We start from the raw sequence: 19031 nt of genomic DNA on the forward strand, positions 1-19031 counted from the left end.
ATCAGCAAGGGCATTGAAGATGAAATGTGGCTGGGTCTTTCAGCATGACAATGATCCCAAACACACCGCCCGGGCAACGAAGGAGTGGCTTCGTAAGAAGCATTTCAAGGTCCTGGAGTGGTGTAGCCAGTCTCCAGATCTCAACCCCATAGAAAATCTTTGGAGGGAGTTGAAAGTCTGTGTTGCCCAGCGACAGCCCCAAAACATCACTGCTCTAGAGGAGATCTGCATGGAGGAATGGCCCAAAATACCTGCAACAGTGTGTGAAAACCTTGTGAAGATTTACATAAAACGTTTGACCTGTGTCATTGCCAACAAAGGGTATATAACAAAGTATTGAGAAACTTTTGTTATTGACCCAATACTTATTTTCCACCATAATTTGCAAATAAATTCATTAAAAATCCTACAATGTGATTTTCTGGATTTTTTTTCTCATTTTGTCTGTCATAGTTGACGTGTACCTATGATGTAAATTACAGGCCTCTCTCATCTTTTTAAGTGGGAGAACTTGCACAATTGGTGGCTGAAAAATACTTATTTTCCCCACTGTACATTTGCAAACTTTTGCCACTAGTGGTAAATCTGCGGCAAACCTTTTGCAACTATAATATGTATTGCCACTAGTGGCAAACAGTTCGCCAGAGTTTTTTTTCTGGCAGACATTTCTCTCAAGATTCTATTTGTATCTGTGGCAAACCTGTGGCAACAACATTTATTGCCACTAGTGGCAAACAGCTTACCAAAAGCCATTTCTGGTGAACACATGAGGCGGTGTATAGAGTTGAAGGGGAAAGAGGCCACAGTGCTGAAGAAGATATGGCGGTGGATGCACCGCAACCAGTTACAAATGTTATACGTGATCTGGATACACTTATTGTGAAAGTCGATTTTTTTGCATTTATAGCCACAGTTATTAAACTTCCTAATAAACTTTTAAATTGTATTAGCTAAATGATGCCTAGTTAGCAATGTCATGTTTTATGGGATAGAGTGAAACACATTTTGTTGATACCATTTTCGAACTGTCAGCGCCACTGACTGACTGGCTAGCGCTTAGCTAGCTAACATTAGCTATCATATTTTTGATATTTAATAGGAATATGCATGTGAATATGCTAGTGTCATGCTTCAGTAGCATGTTAGCTATTATACCAGCTAATGTATCTAGCTAGCTATCAACAATATGAGTATATTTGACATCAAAGCAAAACTTTACTTTTGTGATGGATACCCTTCTCGTGGTGTTGAAGAGGCTTGACATGGAAATATGCTTGTGGTGCACTCACTCATAACACTTTTTTTGAGTGATAAATGAATCTATCATCTTCAAGATTGATAAGGTAAGTAAATGCATGTATTCTCATAAATGTAGCTCATACATTCATTGTTTGTAACAATTAGATATTTCTTTGCTTTAAGTTAGTAGCTATCTCATCTTGATCAAGTATTGTTCCTTCGCTCTTTCTAGTTTGCAATCAGTTAACTACAAGGCAAAAATACAGATTGAGGCCTTCAAGCAAACTGAGGACAGAGAAATGTGTGCACCAGACAGGTTGGGTCATGCAAACAACTTTGAGATGTAAGGTACATTCTAAAATATGTTGGGTTGTTATCACACTAATGGTGGTTTGTTGTGACCAAGTGTTGGTGCTAAACGGTGTGTTATTGTTATTGGATGCTAGCTTGCTAGTTAGCTATGGTGTCATAGTTAGCTAGCTGAATAAAGTGGGTTGAGTCTATTCCTTTAAACATTGAACCGCTGTGGTTCACAACAATTCTGATTTCTAAAGGTGGAAGTTGGGAGAGTTTTTGTTCGGGTGGTTCAGTGAAACAATTTTAGTTTCTGAGGTAGAAGTTTTTGGTGAGGGAGGCCCTGCTCTCTCCTCTCCCAGATGCTTAGCTCATTTCATTCCGATCTCCTCTGCATTTTTGTAGCCATTTGCTACAGCCTGTCAACTATGCCTCTGCCTATCCCTGTTCTCTCCTCTCTGCACAGGCTACACAAACGCACCACACCGCGTGGCTGCTGCCTCTCTAACCTGGTGGTCCCTGCACGCACCACCCACGTGGAGTTCCAGGTCGCAGGCAGCCTCTGGAACTGCCGTTCTGCTGCCAACAAAGCTGACTTCATCCCAGCCTATGCCAACCTCCAGTCCCTCGACTTCCTGGCGCTGACGGAAACATGGATCACCACTGAAAACACTGCTACTCCTACTGCTCTCTCCTCGTCTGACCATGTGTTCTCGCATACCCCGAGAGCATCTGGTCAGAGGGGTGGTGGTACAGGAATCCTCATCTCTCCCAAGTGGACATTCTCAGTTTTTCCCCTAACCCATCTGTCTATCTCCTCATTTGAATTCCATGCTGTCACAGTCACTAGCCCATTTAAGCTTAATATCCTTGTCATCTATCGCCCTCCAGGTTCCCTTGGAGAGTTCATCAATGAGCTTGACGCCTTGATAAGTTCCTTCCCTGAGGATGGCTCACCCCTCACAGTTTTGGGGGATTTCAACCTCCCTATGTCCACATTTGACTCATTTCTCTCTGCCTCCTTCTTTCCACTCCTCTCCTCTTTTGACCTCACCCTCTCACCGTCCCCCCTACTCACAAGGCAGGCAATACGCTTGACCTCATCTTCACTAGATGCTGCTCCTCTACTAATCTCACTGCAACTCCCCTCCATGTCTCCGACCACTACTTTGTTTCCTTTTCTCTCTCGCTCTCCTCCCACACTACTCACTCTGCCCCTACACAGATGGTAATGCACCGCCGCAACCTTCGCTCTCTCTCTCCCACTACTCTCTCCTCTTCCATCCTATCATCTCTTCCCTCTGCTCAATCCTTCTCCCTCCAATCTCCTGATTCTGCCTCCTCAACCCTCCTCTCCTCCCTTTCTGCATCCTTTGACTCTCTGTGTCCCCTATCCTCCCGGCCGGCTCGGTCCTCCCCTCCAGCTCCGTGGCTTGATGACTCATTGCGAGCTCACAGAACAGAGCTCCGGGCAGCGGAGCGGAAATGGAAGAAAACTAAACTCCCTGCCGACCTGGCATCTTTTCACTCCCTCCTCTCTACATTTTCTTCATCTGTTTCTGCTGCTAAGGCCACCTTCTACCACTCTAAATTCCAAGCATCTGCCTCTAACCCTAGGAAGCTCTTTGCCACATTTTCCTCCCTCCTGAATCCTCCCCCCCCTCCTCTCTCTCTGTGGATGACTTCGTCAACCACTTTGAAAAGAAGGTTGACGACATCCGATCCTCGTTTGTTAAGTCTAATGACACTGCTGGTCCTGCTCACACTGCCCTACCCTATGCTTTGACTTCTTTCTCCCCTCTCTCTCCAGATAAAATCCTGCGACTTGTGACTGCAGGCCGCCCAACAACCTGCCCGCTTGACCCCATCCCCTCCTCCCTTCTCCAGACCATCTCCGGTGACCTTCTCCCCTACCTCACCTCGCTGATCAACTCATCCTTGACCGCTGGCCATGTCCCTTCCGTCTTCAAGAGAGCGAGAGTTGCTCCCCTTCTCAAAAAACCAACACTCGACCCCACTGATGTCAACAACTACAGACCAGTATCCCTTCTTTCTTTTCTTTCCAAAACTATTGAGCGTGCCGTCTTTAGCCAACTCTCTTGCTATCTCTCTCAGAATGACCTTCTTGATCCAAACCAATCAGGTTTCAGGACTGGTCATTCAACTGAGACTGCTCTTCTCTGTGTCACGGAGACTCTCCGCACTGCTAAAGCTAACTCTCTCTCCTCTGCTCTTGTCCTTCTAGACCTGTCTGCTGCCTTTGATACTGTGAACCATCAGATCCTCCTCTCCACCCTCTCCGAGCTGGGCATCTCCGGCGCGGCTCACTCCTGGATTGCGTCCTACCTGACCGGTCGCTCCTACCAAGTGGCGTGGCGAGAAGCTGTCTCCGCACCACGTGCTCTCACCACTGGTGTCCCCCAGGGCTCAGTTCTAGGCCCTCTCCTTTTCTCCCTATACACCAAGTCACTTGGCTCTGTCATATCCTCACATGGCCTTTCCTATCATTGCTACGCTGACGATACACAACTAATCTTCTCCTTTCCCCCTTCTGATAACCAGGTGGCGAATCGCATCTCTGCATGTCTGGCAGACATATCAGTATGGATGACGGATCACCACCTCAAGCTGAACCCTGGCAAGACGGAGCTGCTCTTCCTCCCGGGGAAGGACTGCCCGTTCCGTGATCTCGCCATCACGGTTGACAACTCCGCTGTGTCCTCCTCCCAGAGTGCGAAGAGCCTAGGCGTGACCCTGGACAACACCCTGTCGTTCTCCGCCAACATCAAGGCGGTGACCCGCTCCTGCAGGTTCATGCTCTACAACATTCGTAGAGTACGACCCTGCCTTACACAGGAAGCGGCACAGGTCCTAATCCAGGCACTTGTCATCTCCCGTCTGGACTACTGCAACTCGCTGTTGGCTGGCCTCCCTGCCTGTGCCATTAAACCCCTACAACTCATCCAGAATGCCGCAGCCCGTCTGGTGTTCAACCTTCCCAAGTTCTCTCACGTCACCCCCCTCCTCCGCACACTCCACTGGCTTCCAGTTGAAGCTCGCATCCGCTACAAGACCATGGTGCTTGCCTATGGAGCAGTGAGGGGAACGGCACCTCTGTACCTTCAGGCTCTGATCAGTCCCTACACCCAAACGAGGGCATTGCGTTCATCCACCTCTGGCCTGCTGGCTCCCTTCCTCTGCGGAAGCATAGCTCCCGCTCAGCCCAGTCAAAACTGTTCGCTGCTCTGGCACCCCAATGGTGGAACAAGCTCCCTCACGACGCCAGGACAGCGGAGTCACTCACCACCTTCCGGAGACATTTGAAACCCCACCTCTTTAAGGAATACCTGGGATAGGATAAAGTAATCCTTCTAACCCCCCCAAATTGTAAAGTGGTTATCCCACTGGCTATAGGGTGAACGCACCAATTTGTGAGTCGCTCTGGCTAAGAGCGTCTGCTAAATGACGTTAATGTGCCCTTGAGCAAGGCACTTAACCCTAATTGCTCCTGTAAGTCGCTCTGGATAAGAGCGTCTGCTAAATGACTAAAATGTAAATGTAATGTTGTTTGCATGACCCAATTTTTGGGTTGCAGGCATTGGGTCAATAGTTGGGTTGTGTTCTGTAAATACAGAAAGGTTGGGTTGTTGGTGCTGGGTTATTAAGGTTGGGCTATGGATATTAGACCCAGCCAGCGGGTTAATTCTCCTGCCACCAGCGTGTGAATTCCACCAGAATACTTGCAAGTATTCTAGTTGTAGTGTGACTGAGTGACTGACGAGTGGAAAAAGGCTAACGTTATTTTGACATACTAATGGTGTTTTGGCTGATTTGAAAATGGTAAATAAAAAAACGTCTGGACTGTCGGACACAGTGTTTCACTCGTTAGCTAGGTTAGCTGGCTAGCTAACTTACATTAGCTAGATTTGACTTATTCTCTATCTGGGTTAATATAACCAAGCTATTTTTCAGGCTTATCTCATGCTTGCATGGTGATTGATTGAGTTAGCTAACGTTAGCGTTACTGTACTGGTTTTCAATGGTTTCTGACAGTGGCAGCTTTAGTCAGACTTGTGAAGTTGAGGATGGATGCAAATTCTGTTAGCTAGCTAAGGTTAGAGATTACCTTCAATTTGATGTAGCTAAGTTAGTTTTGCTAGCTGAGCAAATGGCCACGCTGGTGGCTTTTGCATTGGGTGGAGGAAGTCAAGTCAGACACAGTAGTTATTTGCTCTGATTCATGTGCAGTGTTGATTAGTCTGCAGTCCTTTAGCTCACGTAGAAGACAAGACCTGCATTATGACGTACTACAAACCCATGGCATGGTTAAACAGATGAGTATACAGACAATATTTACTTGGTTCCCAGCCCATGTCGGGGTGGAGGGGAACGAGGCAGTTGATGTACTGGCTAAACAAGCACTTAGTAGTGGGGATGTTGATGTTTTCGATGAGCAAGGCAAAAAGCCTGATATGGACAGTGGTGGTGCAGAGATGGCAGCAGCAATAGAGACATTAAGGGCAGGCATTTATTCCAGGTACAGAGGAAAGTAGGGGAGGGGAGGACGGCAGGAAGAGACAGCAGCGAGGAGGCTATATTTACAAGATTAAGGGTGAATAAGCCAGTTGAATAAGACTTTAAATATGATTGGAAAGCATACAACAGGAAAGTGTGATTAATGCCAGGATACAGACACAGTGGAGCATGTACTGATACAGTGTGGGCAGTATGAGAGGGAAAGAGTGGCTGAGATCCAGTATGAGGGACAAGGGGATACAGCAAATTATTTTAAAGAGTATACTGAGTATCACGTCATTCGATACGGTCAAAAATAGATATATATTTTTAATAGAAACAGGGCTGGCAGGTAGGATTTAGTTTTTCCCAGTCTCTGGCCCACACTCCAGTACAGTAGGTGACAGTAATGCACCATGATGTTGGATGCCAACCACCGATAACCCCCACTGAAGAAGTTTAGCTAGCTAGCTATGTTTCTAACATTTCAATACCTAAATACAGAGGTCAAGGCCAATGAATGGACAGCTTTGAAAAGATACGCTGAATGAGTGGAACCAGGCCTCTTTGATTCCAAAGTTTGAGGGTAAGTAAAACTGAGAAATGTCTTTCTGAGAGTGGGGACAGAGCTTTGTAAAACAGCATCTACGACTTCCACATTGTCATCGATAATCAATAGTACAACCTTATTGGAAACTTGAAAGACTTAACTTCACCAGAGCCTCTAAGAACCATGCAGCTACTTTGGGACTAGATACATTACATGCACAGCTACCATAGACAGTTTGGCCTTCATTTTACCATACTTGTTTTATTGGTCATTTGCACAGATATTCTGTCACAGTGACCAACCTGACACTGTGGTGAATTATTATTAATGAACTGTAGAGTTTAATGGACTATGAGGTAGAACTGGGTTAATCAAGAGCATAAAGTTAGAAATGTTTGTTACTGGGCCAGGAATTGTATTGGGTCATTTAATTTCACTGTGTGGGGAAGTAGAGAGGAAATCTGCCCTAGGGTCAGAGTGCTTGCTCTTACTTAAATCCATGGCTGTCTTATCTGATGAGACTGAAACTAATTTGTGGCTTTTGTCTCTCTCTTCAAACACAGTGAAGGGAGTGGCACCAGGGTTGAATAGAGTTTGGGCTAGACCTTTGTCTCCTTGGTATCTTCTTGATTGATTACAGCATGAGGGGGTGAGGTTTGTGTAATTTAGGGCCTTGTCATGTTTAAACTAAACATGAGTGTGTGTGCAAGACAGGGGAGCGAGTGATTGGTTGGAGTAATAGTTCAGCCGTCCTCAGGGACAAAGGAGGTGGGTGTGGAGTGATAAAGAGCGGGAAACTGAAGAGGGAGGGATTTAGAGCTAGAAGAGTGGGGGATGATGGTATATAATGTGACTTGAGGAAAACAGAAAGGGGTGCCACTCTGCAGACTGGTATCGGCTTTTTTGAAATTGTAATAAAGTCATTTCTTGATGCAACAAAAACTCTGTAAGACCTTATTTGTAATAAAGTATAGTGGCTATTTTCCACAACAGGACACACCAAGCTTGAGCAGTAGCCGGGTCTTGCCAGGTACATGTTGAAAGATTTGTTGTCTATTGAAAACTGATTGTTGAAAGGAATTAATCATTCATTGAATACTCTGTGGTCACATCAGAGTCAAATGAGAGAAGGCATCCCAATGACCAAGTGGCTGAACAACATCTGGCCGGCAAACCCGGTTGCTGAGTACATGAAGCAGACCGCGATCCAAAGGGCTCAGTGGACCAGACAGAATGGGGCCAAGACAGTCGAGATAGTCTGAGTATCCGTGTCTAAATTTTTTGCATTAAACTTGAATTTGATTCTGTTTGTGGAGATTAACTCGTTTTTGTTTTTTTAACACACATTTAACCCTTTTTTGGGGTAGGCACAAAACTACTATATCTTTATACTTTTTTAAAAACCACCTTCAGACGAGTCCTGTGACACCTTGTAGGGTTCATGAGTCTCCCCTTTCCATAGTGGTCATAATAGTTTGTAGGTCAAACTGTTCGGACGCTAGACGTTTTCATGAGAAGACAGATTTTCGGGATGTCTCATGGTCTGACAAACACTGCTCTATCTCTGCCACCTTTCACCGCATATGTGGAAGTGCGACATTGGCGGATGGAGAAGCATCTAATGCAAAAAATAACATACACTACATTACCAAAAGTATGTGGACACCTGCTCGTCGAACATCTCATTCCAAAATCATGGGCATTAATATGGAGTTGGTCCCCCCCTTTGCTGCTATAACAGCCTCCACTCTTCTGTGAAGGCTTTCCACTAATGTTGGAACATTGCTGCGGGGACTTGCTTCCATTCAGCCACAAGAGCATTAGTGAGGCTGGGCACTGATGTTGGGCAATTAGGCCTGGCTCGCAGTCGGCGTTCCATATCATCCCAAAGGTGTTTGATGGGGTTGAGGTCGGGGCTCTGTGCAGGCCAGTCAAGTTCTTCCACACCGATCTCGACAAACCATTTCTGTATGGACCTCGCTTTGTGCACAGGGGCATTGTCATGCTGAAACAGGAAAGGGCCTTCCCCAAACTGTTGCCACAAGTTGGAAGCACAGAACTGTCTAGAATGTCATTGTACGCTGTAGCGTTAAGATTTCCCTTGACTGGAACTAAGGGGCCTAGCTCGAACCATAAAATAACAGCCCCTGACCAATATTCCTCCTCCACCAAACGTTACAGTTGGCACTATGCATTGGGGCAGGTAGCGTTCTCCTGGCATCCACCAAACCCAGATTTGTCCGTCAGACTGCCAGATGGTGAAGTGTGATTCATCACTCCAGAGAACGCGTTTACAATGCTCCAGAGTCCAATGGCGGTGAGCTTTACACCACTCTAGCCGACGCTTGGCTTTGCGCATGGTGATCTTAGGCTTATGTGCGGCTGCTCAGCCATGGAAACTCATTTCATGAAGCTCCCAACAAACAGTTATTGTGCTGACGTTGCTTCCAGAGGCAATTTGGAAATCGGTGGTGAATGTTGCAACCGAGGACAGACGATTTTTGCGCTTCAGCACTACTCAGCGGTACTGTTCTGTGAGCTTGTGTGGCCTATCACTTCACAGCTGAGTCATTGTTGCTCCTAGACGTTTCCACTTCACAATAACAGCACTTACAGTTGACCGCGGCAGCTCTAGCAGGGCAGACATTTTACAATGAGATTTTCAGTAAGGCCATTCTACTGCCAATGTTTGTCTATGGCGATTGCTATGGCTGTGTGCTCGATTTTATACACCTGTCAGCAAAGAGTGTGGCTGAAATAGCCGAATCCACTAATTTGAAGGGGTGTCCACATACTTTTGTATATACAGCATAGTGTATCTCTAGCTTAAACTGACAGATTTAGATGGGGATTTGTTTATTATGTTACTTAGATTGACGCACCGATGCATCAATCGACTCTAGGGGGTTTTAATGCAATTTTCGCTAATAAATTATTGGCTGGGGTTAGATTTGGTTCTCTCAAATGTCTCAACCTCAAGGAAAAAAATACATCTTATTGTTTGGATTTGAAAATCCAACCAATGTAATAGAAGGGGGCGGCGCTCAGGGGTTGTGTGTGGCTGTGGGTTTTTAAATGAGAAAGACACAGAGGAGAGCCAACCAGTAAAAGCACAGCCCCCTTCATTATCGACGCTTCGTGTCAACAACATCAAAGAGCCATTCCAGACTCTGAAGTCAGGAGGACTTTAAGATTTAGGTGTTAGCCAGACCATTGATTAACTGCAATGGAAAAGTAAGCGTTTGTCTGGCTACAACAACACAATTTGAAGTCATATGGGGCAGAGTCTCACAAGCATTAGAAACAGCATTGGGTGTGAATACGGTGGGAACATGTGGATCTGAGCAAGCGTGATGTTATTCATGTTTGTGGATATGTACATTATGTAAAATTAACATTTTAATGTTAAGTTGTCAAAAAAAAATTGTAAAAATAAATATACAAAATATATAATTGTCTGCTTTGCTACAGATTGCTCAGGACTTCTACATTTTAAACCCGGACTGCTCGGGGAAACTCACTGAACTGGATCGCGGTCTTCAAGGACCAAAAAAATCGCTTTGCCAGCCCAGAGAGAAGCAGGCCCAAGATCTTCAAAGTACAGGTATAGTTTGAAATGACCCTGCTGGTGGTGCTGCGGATGCTCATTTATTTTCAGCCTGAAACAATCAAGTTATTCACTAAACATTCTTCTCTCCAGGTACACAAGGTGGCATCGCTTTAAGACTTCTGCCAGTGGTCCTCCCAACACCAGTCTACAAGATGGGCAGGAAGACCTTCTGACCCAGCTTCAATGAGACCAGAAAGTCCTTAATTGACTTGCAGCCTGTAAGTTTTTAAATAGTGGATAGGCATAGAGATTGATGGGGAAATTAGATGATGGCATTTTGTAAACCTTGAATGAAAGGAACAGCATTCCAAAATATGTTAAGCATTACTGCATAATCCAAGACATTAGATAGGTTTCAATCCAATTTGCGACAGATTTTCATGAAAATATTCTGAAATCTACATAAAACTATATGCACATTTTCCCATTGAAGATGTTTCCAGCAAACTGACTTGTTGCATGTAAAGGCTGTGTGAGCATGATGACATAGTGCACATAAAAATAACTTTTGCCGTTAAACCCCATTGCATTTTCAACTGTACTGATGGTTTTGTCACAAACTGTTGCGTTATATAGCAAATGTGCCCACTCTGGTCTGGCACGTGCACTCTAGCCAACAGCTCGCACATACAGTGGAGGCAGGCTGTCTATATTATACGATTAATATGGATAAGAGCGACATTATTTGTGTTTGTCAAACGGCAGCCAAACATCGATCATGTCACCAGAATAAGACCCTCCGTATTTATTGGAAAAGAGCATCAAGCTCATCACCTTGCACATTCACCATCCTGTGAATTTCATTTATTTAATATGCAGCCTAATAAATTGCATGATTTCCCGAGTCGTAGTGGGAGGACCACACAACATATCATCTCGTGACTCTAAGTTTACTTTGATATGATGGTTATTATATCAATATTTGCACATAAAGGAGTTTCCACCGCCATTTCTAGCATAACTAATTTTAACGACACTAAAAGACCCCACCATGTCGAATGAACAAATTGTCTCTAGGCTGGGGCTCATAGGTTAATTTACACAACACTAACCACATTTCCATCCAACCATTTCATGTTTCCATCAGCTTGGTCGTGACTTTTTTCATGCTTCAGGTAATTCATCCACATCAAATGGTTGGATGGAAATGTGGTTAGTATTATGTAAATGAACCTATGAGCCCCAGCCCCAAATGAATGGAAGATGTAGGTATCAAACTGGGATTGGTTGTTGATTGATGTAAATGGCTATAAAATTTACAAAATAAATTGTGTGTGATGGTATTGTCAGTGTGCCTCCATGCTTTGCACAAGTCCTCATATAATCCAAAATCAAATGATTTCTCTAACAGGTTGGGACCAACATGGTTGACTACCAGGCGGAGGTGACTAGACCCTACCCATTTGTGTTGGCTCTTGGGGACTGCTCACAGGTGTTTACAGTCATTAGTGGACCGGCATTGGAGCAAGGTACACTGCTTGGGGCACTGGATGTGTGCATCAAGTCCTATTATGTGTTTGATATCAACTTTCCCACTGTGCCCTAGCATGGGAATTCCTACAAACCACAGTGTATCAGCTGCCTGGAACAGAATCCCCCGCTGTAAGACTGTTGCGAGAATGTGTTTTTTCCACTGACCAATACATGTATGTACTGTGACAGGAGGAAGCACAGCTCTCTGGCTGATGTGTTCCTGGCTCTCATGAGGACCACCACAGGAATGGAAGACCCAGTGTTACCTCTGCTGCAGAGGATAAGTTAGTTACCAGCCTCAGAAATTGCGAAGATAACCCTATTTGGTAAAAGACCAAGTCCATATTATGGCAAGAACAGCTCAAATAAGCAAAGAGAAACAACAGTTGACCATTACTTTAAGACACGAATGTCAGTCAATCCGGAAAATGTCAAGAACTTTGAAAGTTTCTTCAAGTGCAGTCGCAAAAACCATCAAGTGCTATGATGAAACTGGCTCTCATGAGGACCGCCACAGGAATGGAAGACCCAGAGTTACCTCTGCTGCAGAGGATAAGCTCTTTAGAGTTACCAGTCTCAGAAATTGCAGCCCAAATAAATGCTTCACAGAGTTCAAGTAACAGACACATCTCAACATCAACTGTTCAGAGGGGACTGTGTGAATCAGGCCTTCATGGTCGAATTGTTGCAAAGAAACCACTACTAAAGGTCACCAATAAGAAGAGACCTGCTTGGGCCAAGAAACATGAGCAATGGACATTAGACCGGTGGAAATGTGTCCTTTGGTCTGGAGTCCAAATTGGAGATTTTTGGTTCAAACCACCATGTCTTCGTGAGATGCGGTGTTGGTGAACGGATGATCTCTGCATGTGTAGTTCCCACCATAAAGCATGGAGGAGGTGTTATGGTGTGGGGGTGCTTTGCTGGTGACACTGTCTGTGATTTATTTAGAATTCAAGGCATACTTAACCAGCATGGCTACCACAGCATTCTGCAGTTACACGCCATCCCATCTGGTTTGGGCTTAGTGGGACTATCATTTGTTTTTCAACAGGACAATGACCCAACACACCTCCAGCCTGTGTAAGGGCTATTTTACCAAGAAGGAGAGTGATGGAGTGCTGCATCAGATGACCTGGCCTCCACAATCCCCCGACCTCAACCCAATTGAGATGGTTTGGGATGAGTCGGACGGCAGAGTGAAGGAAAAGCAGCCAACAAGTGCTCAGCATATGTGGGAACTCCTTCAAGACTGTTGGAAAAGCATTCTAGGTGAAGCTGGTTGAGAGAATGCCAAGAGTGTGCAAAGCTGTCATCAAGGCAAAGGGTGGCTATTTGAAGAATCTCAAATATATTTTGATATTTTGAACACTTTATTGGTTACTACATGATTCATATGTGTTATTTCATAGTTTTGATATCTTCACCATTATTCTACAATGTAAAAATAAAGAAATACCCTTGAATGACTAGGTGTCCAAACTTTTGACTGGTAGTGTAATTCTGTAGTTGTCCCTTTAAAAATCCTAAGGTCAACATCCCCATAGTGTTCACATTTCTCTCATGTAAAATGTTGTAGCTACATAAAAAGATTAAACCATTTATTTGGGAAATATCCAGTCTTTGCTATTTTCTTCATTACCATGCTGATGATTCAAGTTGTATTGGATTTATTTTTTATCTGTTAAAGACATTGAATAGATGTTGTTTAGCATATTTACTACATTTAGTTTTAAGTTTTTTGCCGCAAATTTACCGCAACAGTTTGCTTCAAAACTAATTTGCTTGTAAAAATATTAGCTTGCGGCGAATTGGCCAAAGGTTTGCCACAACAGTTTGTCACAAGCCATTTTCTTCAGTAAGGGAGAACAGAAAGACAGAAAAAGGGAGAGCTTCTTTACCTTTTAAAGTAGCTAGGATTCATATAGGCCCAATGTAGGCTACATCTCAATCTTAAAAATATTTTATTCTGGTGCTCCTTAACACTGTATTTTGTAATTGCTGGCATTTTTTACCATTAATATGATTACTCTTTTTCATTGTGCTCCTACATTTCTTTGTGCTCCTACATTTTTCAACTTAGGAGCACATGTGCTCCTTGTAAAAAGTTTAACCGTAGAGCCCTGCCCATGTGGGCCCAGTGGAGCTTCTATGTAGACTGACCTTTTCTGCCATAAGAGTTACCCATGTTGTACGTAGTGCCGTCTGGTTCGGTGTGGGGATGGGCAGTGGCCATATTCACAGCAATAAACTTGGTCCAGTCCACCTGTAGTAGAAGAACAGGTCAGATAAAGTACACAGCTGTTACCAATGTATGTCAGGTCACATGTCTCAGAGGCTCAGTCCACCATCAAATGTGTCAGCAGATAGCCTAGCAGGGAGTAGTGGGAGTTTGACCAGAAAGTCAAATACAGATCACAATCTGTTCTCAATTTCCTATGGTTCCTCCAATTCAAATGACAAAAAAATAGTATTACATAATCAGGGTTTGAATTAAATGGTGTCTGGGCACCCCCCCCATAAGAATAAACATATCAATGTGAGCCCCCCCACAAAGATATTGACGTCGGACACCCCTACAAGACTTTGGGCACTTCCAAGAATCAATGTATATTTCAAACACTGCATAAGTTGTGTAAATAAGTACATTTGTGCAAGGGTATGATTGTGAAATGTGTCTGGTCACTGAGCTCATTGTTTTCTTTGGCTGACTTTTATCTCCTATTATTGTGTCTTCACTGTACCTTATCTCGAGTCTCCAGGCTCTCTGGGTCCACCCTGTACATGTAGTTGGTCTCAGTGCTGACAAAGCAGTCCCCCTTGTACTTTACAAAGCTAACACTGGCGTTGTCCGTTGCCTCTGCAGGGAGAAAACAGAAATAGAATGTAGAATATAATTATATTTCTATGGGGGGCAAATGCATCTTGTTGCTGTTGATACTTCTTCATTTTCCTTTCTGATGTAGGCCTACACAAAATAATGAGTGATTGACTTATAAAATTTTTGGACAAACTCTTTCTTTATAAACCTTGGTAAATGACTGTAGCCTGTGCATGGCTTGCAAGGTCAATTAAAGATTAAAGTTGCTTGCAAACAGTCATATTTCTTGCAAAGAGTCATATTTCTTGCAGAGTTGTGCTGCTTGCAAAGACTCCTATTGCTGCTTGCAAACCCTTGAGGAGAGCAAATGCCTCCCTTCTTCTTCCCCCCAGTCCCCCAATTTAATTTTACAAAACCTTCGACTGTAGCCAAGCCCCCAAGGCCTCAACCCGGTTTCCCGGGCCGCAGACCAGCTTGAGTTACAGTTTGAAGAGAGGCACATCTCATTTAGGAATTATTCATTGAATTGAGTTTACTTGCTCTGAAATAGTCCTAAAAAAAACGATCTTGAAGAAAGTCCTTTCTTTGTCACATTCCTCACTGTTAAACAGAAAAGATCAGCAGAATCTGGAAACCACACTCGAACTGACTCCACCAAATATTATTTTGAGATTACACCCTGAAATAGCACTGCAACATTGACAATAGGCAGGTTTCCATTGCTCCAGGTTTATTCAATGTAGAAAATATATTGCGACATATGTAATGGAAATGGCAGATATATACTGAACAAAAATGTAAAGTGTTGGTCCCATGTTTCATGAGATGAAATAAAAGATCCCAGAAATGTTCCATACGCACAAAAGGCTTATTTCTCTCAAATTTTGTGCACAGATTTGGTTACATCCCTGTTAGTGAGCATTTCTCATTTGCCAAGATAATCCATCCACCTGACAGGTGTGGCATATCAAGAAGCTGACTAAAGAGCATGATCATTACACAGGTGCACCTTGTGCTGGGGACAATAAAAGGCCATTCTAAAATGTGCAATTTTGTCACACAACACAATGTCACAGATGTCTCAAGTTTTGTGGGAGAGTGCAATTGGCATGCTGACTGCAGGAATGTCCACCAGCGCTGTTAACAGATAATTGAATGTTCATGTCTCTACCATAAGCGTCATTTGAGAGAAATTGGCAGTAGGTCCAACCGGCCTCACAATCGCAGACCACATGTAACCACGCCAGCCCAGGACCTCCACATCCGGCTTCTTCACCTGCGGGATCATCTGAGACCAGCCACCCGGAAGGCTGATGAACGTGAGGAGTATTTGTCTGTTTATTTTTTATTTTTTTCACCTTTATTTAACCAGGTAAACCAGTTGAGAACAAGTTCTCATTTACAACTGCGACCTGGCCAAGATAAAGCAAAGCAGTGCGATTAAAAACAACAACACAGAGTTACATATGGGGTAAAACAAAACAAAGTAAAAAAAAATACAACAGAAATACATATATATACAGTGTGTGCAAATTTAGCAAGTTATGGAGGTAAGGCAATAAAATAGGCTATAGTGCAAAATAATTACAATTAGTATTAACACTGGAATGATAGATGTGCAAGAGATGATGTGCAAATAGAGATACTGGGGTACAAATGAGCAAAATAAATAACAATATAGGGATGAGATAGTTGGGCGGGCTAATTTCAGATGGGCTGTGTACAGGTGCAGTGATCGGTAAGGTGCTCTGACAACTGATGCTTAAAGTTAGTGAGGGAGATAAGTGTCTCCAGCTTCAGAGATTTTTGCAATTTGTTCCAGTCATTGGCAGCAGAGAACTGGAAGGAATTGCGGCCAAAGGAGGTGTTGGCTTTGGGGATGACCAGTGAGATATACCCGCTGGAGCGCAGACTACGGGTGGGTGTTGCTATGGTGACCAATGAGCTAAGATAAGGCGGGGATTTGCCTAGCAGTGATTTATAGATGGCCTGGAGCCAGTGGGTTTGGCGACGAATATGTAGTGAGGACCAGCCAACAAGAGCGTACAGGTCACAGTGGTGGGTATTATATGGGGCTTTGGAGACAAAACGGATGGCACTGTGATAGACTACATCCAATTTGCTGAGTAGAGTGTTGGAGGCTATTTTGTAAATCGCCGAAGTCAAGGATCGGTAGGATAGTCAGTTTTACGAGGGCATGTTTGTTAGCATGAGTGAAGGAGGCTTTGTTGTGAAATAGGAAACCGATTCTAGATTTAACTTTGGATTGGAGATTCTTAATGTGAGTCTGGAAGGAGAGTTTACAGTCTAACCAGACACCTAGATATTTGTAGTTGTCCACATACTCTAGGTCAGACCCGTCGAGTGTAGTGATTCTAGTCGGGTGGGCGGGTGCAAGCAGCGTTCGGTTGAAGAGCATGCATTTAGTTTTACTAGTGTTTAAGAGCAGTTGGAGGCTACTGAAGGAGTGTTGTATGGAATTGAAGCTCGTTTGGAGGTTTGTTAACACAGTGTCCAATGAAGGGCCAGATGTATACAAAATGGTGTCGTCTGCGTAGAGGTGGATCTGAGAGTCACCAGCAGCAAGAGCGACGTCATTGATATACACAGAGATAAGAGTCGGCCCAAGAATTGAACCCTGTGGCACCCCCATAGAGACTGCCATAGGTCCAGACAACAGGCCCTCCGATTTGACACATTGAACTCTATCTGAGAAGTAGTTGGTGAACCAGGAGAGGCAGTCATTTGAGAAACCAAGGCTATTTAGTCTGCCAATAAGAATGCGGTGGTTGACAGAGTCGAAAGCCTTGGCCAGGTCAATGAAAACGGCTGCACAGTACTGTCTATTATCGATCGCGGTTATAATATCGTTTAGGACCTTGAGCGTGGCTGAAGTGCACCCATGACCAGCTCGGAAACCGGATTGCATAGCGGAGAAGGTACGGTGGGATTCGAAATGGTCGGTGATCTGTTTGTTGACTTGGCTTTCAAAAACTTTTGAAAGGCAGGGCAGGATGGATATGGGTCTGTAACAGTTTGGATCTAGAGTGTCACCCCCTTTGAAGAGGGGGGATGACCGCGGCAGCTTTCCAATCTCTGGGGATCTCAGACGTTACGAAAGAGAGGTTGAACAGGCTAGTAATAGGGGGTTGCGACAATTTCGGGCGGCTAGTTTTAGAAAGAAAGGGTCCAGATTGTCTAGCCCAGATGATTTGTAGGGGTCCAGACTTTGCAGCTCTTTCAGAACATCAGCTGTCTGGATTTGTGTGAAGGAGAAGCGGGGGGGGCATGGGCAAGTTGCAGCGGAGGGTGCAGAGCTAGTGGCCGGGGTAGTGGTAGCCAGGTGGAAAGCATGGCCAGCCGTAGCAAAATGCTTGTTGAAATTCTCGATTATTGTAGATTTATCGGTGGTGATAGTGTTTCCTAGCCTCAGTGCAGTGGGCAGCTGGGAGGAAGTGCTCTAATTTTCCATGGACTTTACAGTGTCCCAAAACTTTTTGGAGTTAGTGCTACAGGATGCAAATTTCTGTTTGAAAAAGTTAGCCTTTGCTTTCCTAACTGCTTGTGTATATTGGTTCCTAACTTCCCTGAAAAGTTGCATATCGCGGGGGCTATTTGATGCTAATGCAGTACGCCACAGGATGTTTTTGTGCTGGTCAAGGGCAGTCAAGTCTGAGGAGAACCAGGGGCTATATCTGTTCTTAGTTCTGTATTTTTTGAATGGGGCATGTCTATTTAAGATTGAGAGGAAATTACTTTTAAAGAACAACCAGGCATCCTCTACTGACGGAATGAGATCTATATCCATCCAGGATACCTGGGCCAGGTCAATTAGGAAGGCCTGCTCGCTGAAGTGTTTTTGGGAGCGTTTGACAGTGATGAGGGGTGGTCGTTTGACCGCGGACCCGTTACGGACGCAGGCAATAAGGCAGTGATCGCTGAGATCCTGGTTGAAGACAGCGGAGGTGTATTTAGAGGGTAAGTTAGTCAGGATGATATCTATGAGGGTACCCATGTTTACGGATTTAGGGTTGTACCTGGTAGGTTCGTTGATAATTTGTGTGAGATTGAGGGCATCTAGTTTAGATTGTAGGATGGCCGGGGTGTTAAGCATATCCCAATTTAGGTCACCAAGCAGTACGAACTCTGAGGATAGATGGGGGGCAATCAATTCACATATGGTGTCCAGGGCACAGCTGGGGGCTGTAATGATTGGCTGGGCCTGGCTCCCCAGTGGGTGGGCCTATGCCCTCCCAACAATGGCTGCGCCCCTGCCCAGTCATGTAAAATCCATAGATTAGGGCCTAATTAATTTATTTTAAATGACTGATTTCATTATATGAACTGTAACTCAATAAAATTGCATGTTGTGTTTATATTTTTGTTCAGTATAAGGAAATTATTTAAAGAACATTCTCTAAATAACATTTGTATCCGTTCAACATGGGTACATTTTTATTTTGTCAAACTTTCTATATTGCGACAAATTATGGAAACTGTGTTTTTGAATAAATTATGATTACCGACTC

The 19031-nt window shown here is 44.2% G+C and overlaps 1 protein-coding gene across 1 annotated transcript in view; it reads right to left on the reverse strand.

The window, feature by feature from the left end:
- Positions 1–19031, reverse strand: part of bco2a (beta-carotene oxygenase 2a) — a 122235-nt gene that overhangs the window by 40284 nt on the left and 62920 nt on the right. The window contains exons 4-5 of the mRNA XM_041894522.1: positions 14426–14541; positions 13845–13947 (exon numbers count right to left, since the gene is read on the reverse strand). Coding sequence (XP_041750456.1) covers positions 13845–13947; positions 14426–14541 — 219 coding nt within the window. The remainder of the gene's footprint in view (positions 1–13844; positions 13948–14425; positions 14542–19031) is intronic.

This window comes from Coregonus clupeaformis, chromosome 13 (genome assembly GCF_020615455.1).
Source record: "Coregonus clupeaformis isolate EN_2021a chromosome 13, ASM2061545v1, whole genome shotgun sequence".
Classification (NCBI taxonomy): domain Eukaryota; kingdom Metazoa; phylum Chordata; class Actinopteri; order Salmoniformes; family Salmonidae; genus Coregonus; species Coregonus clupeaformis.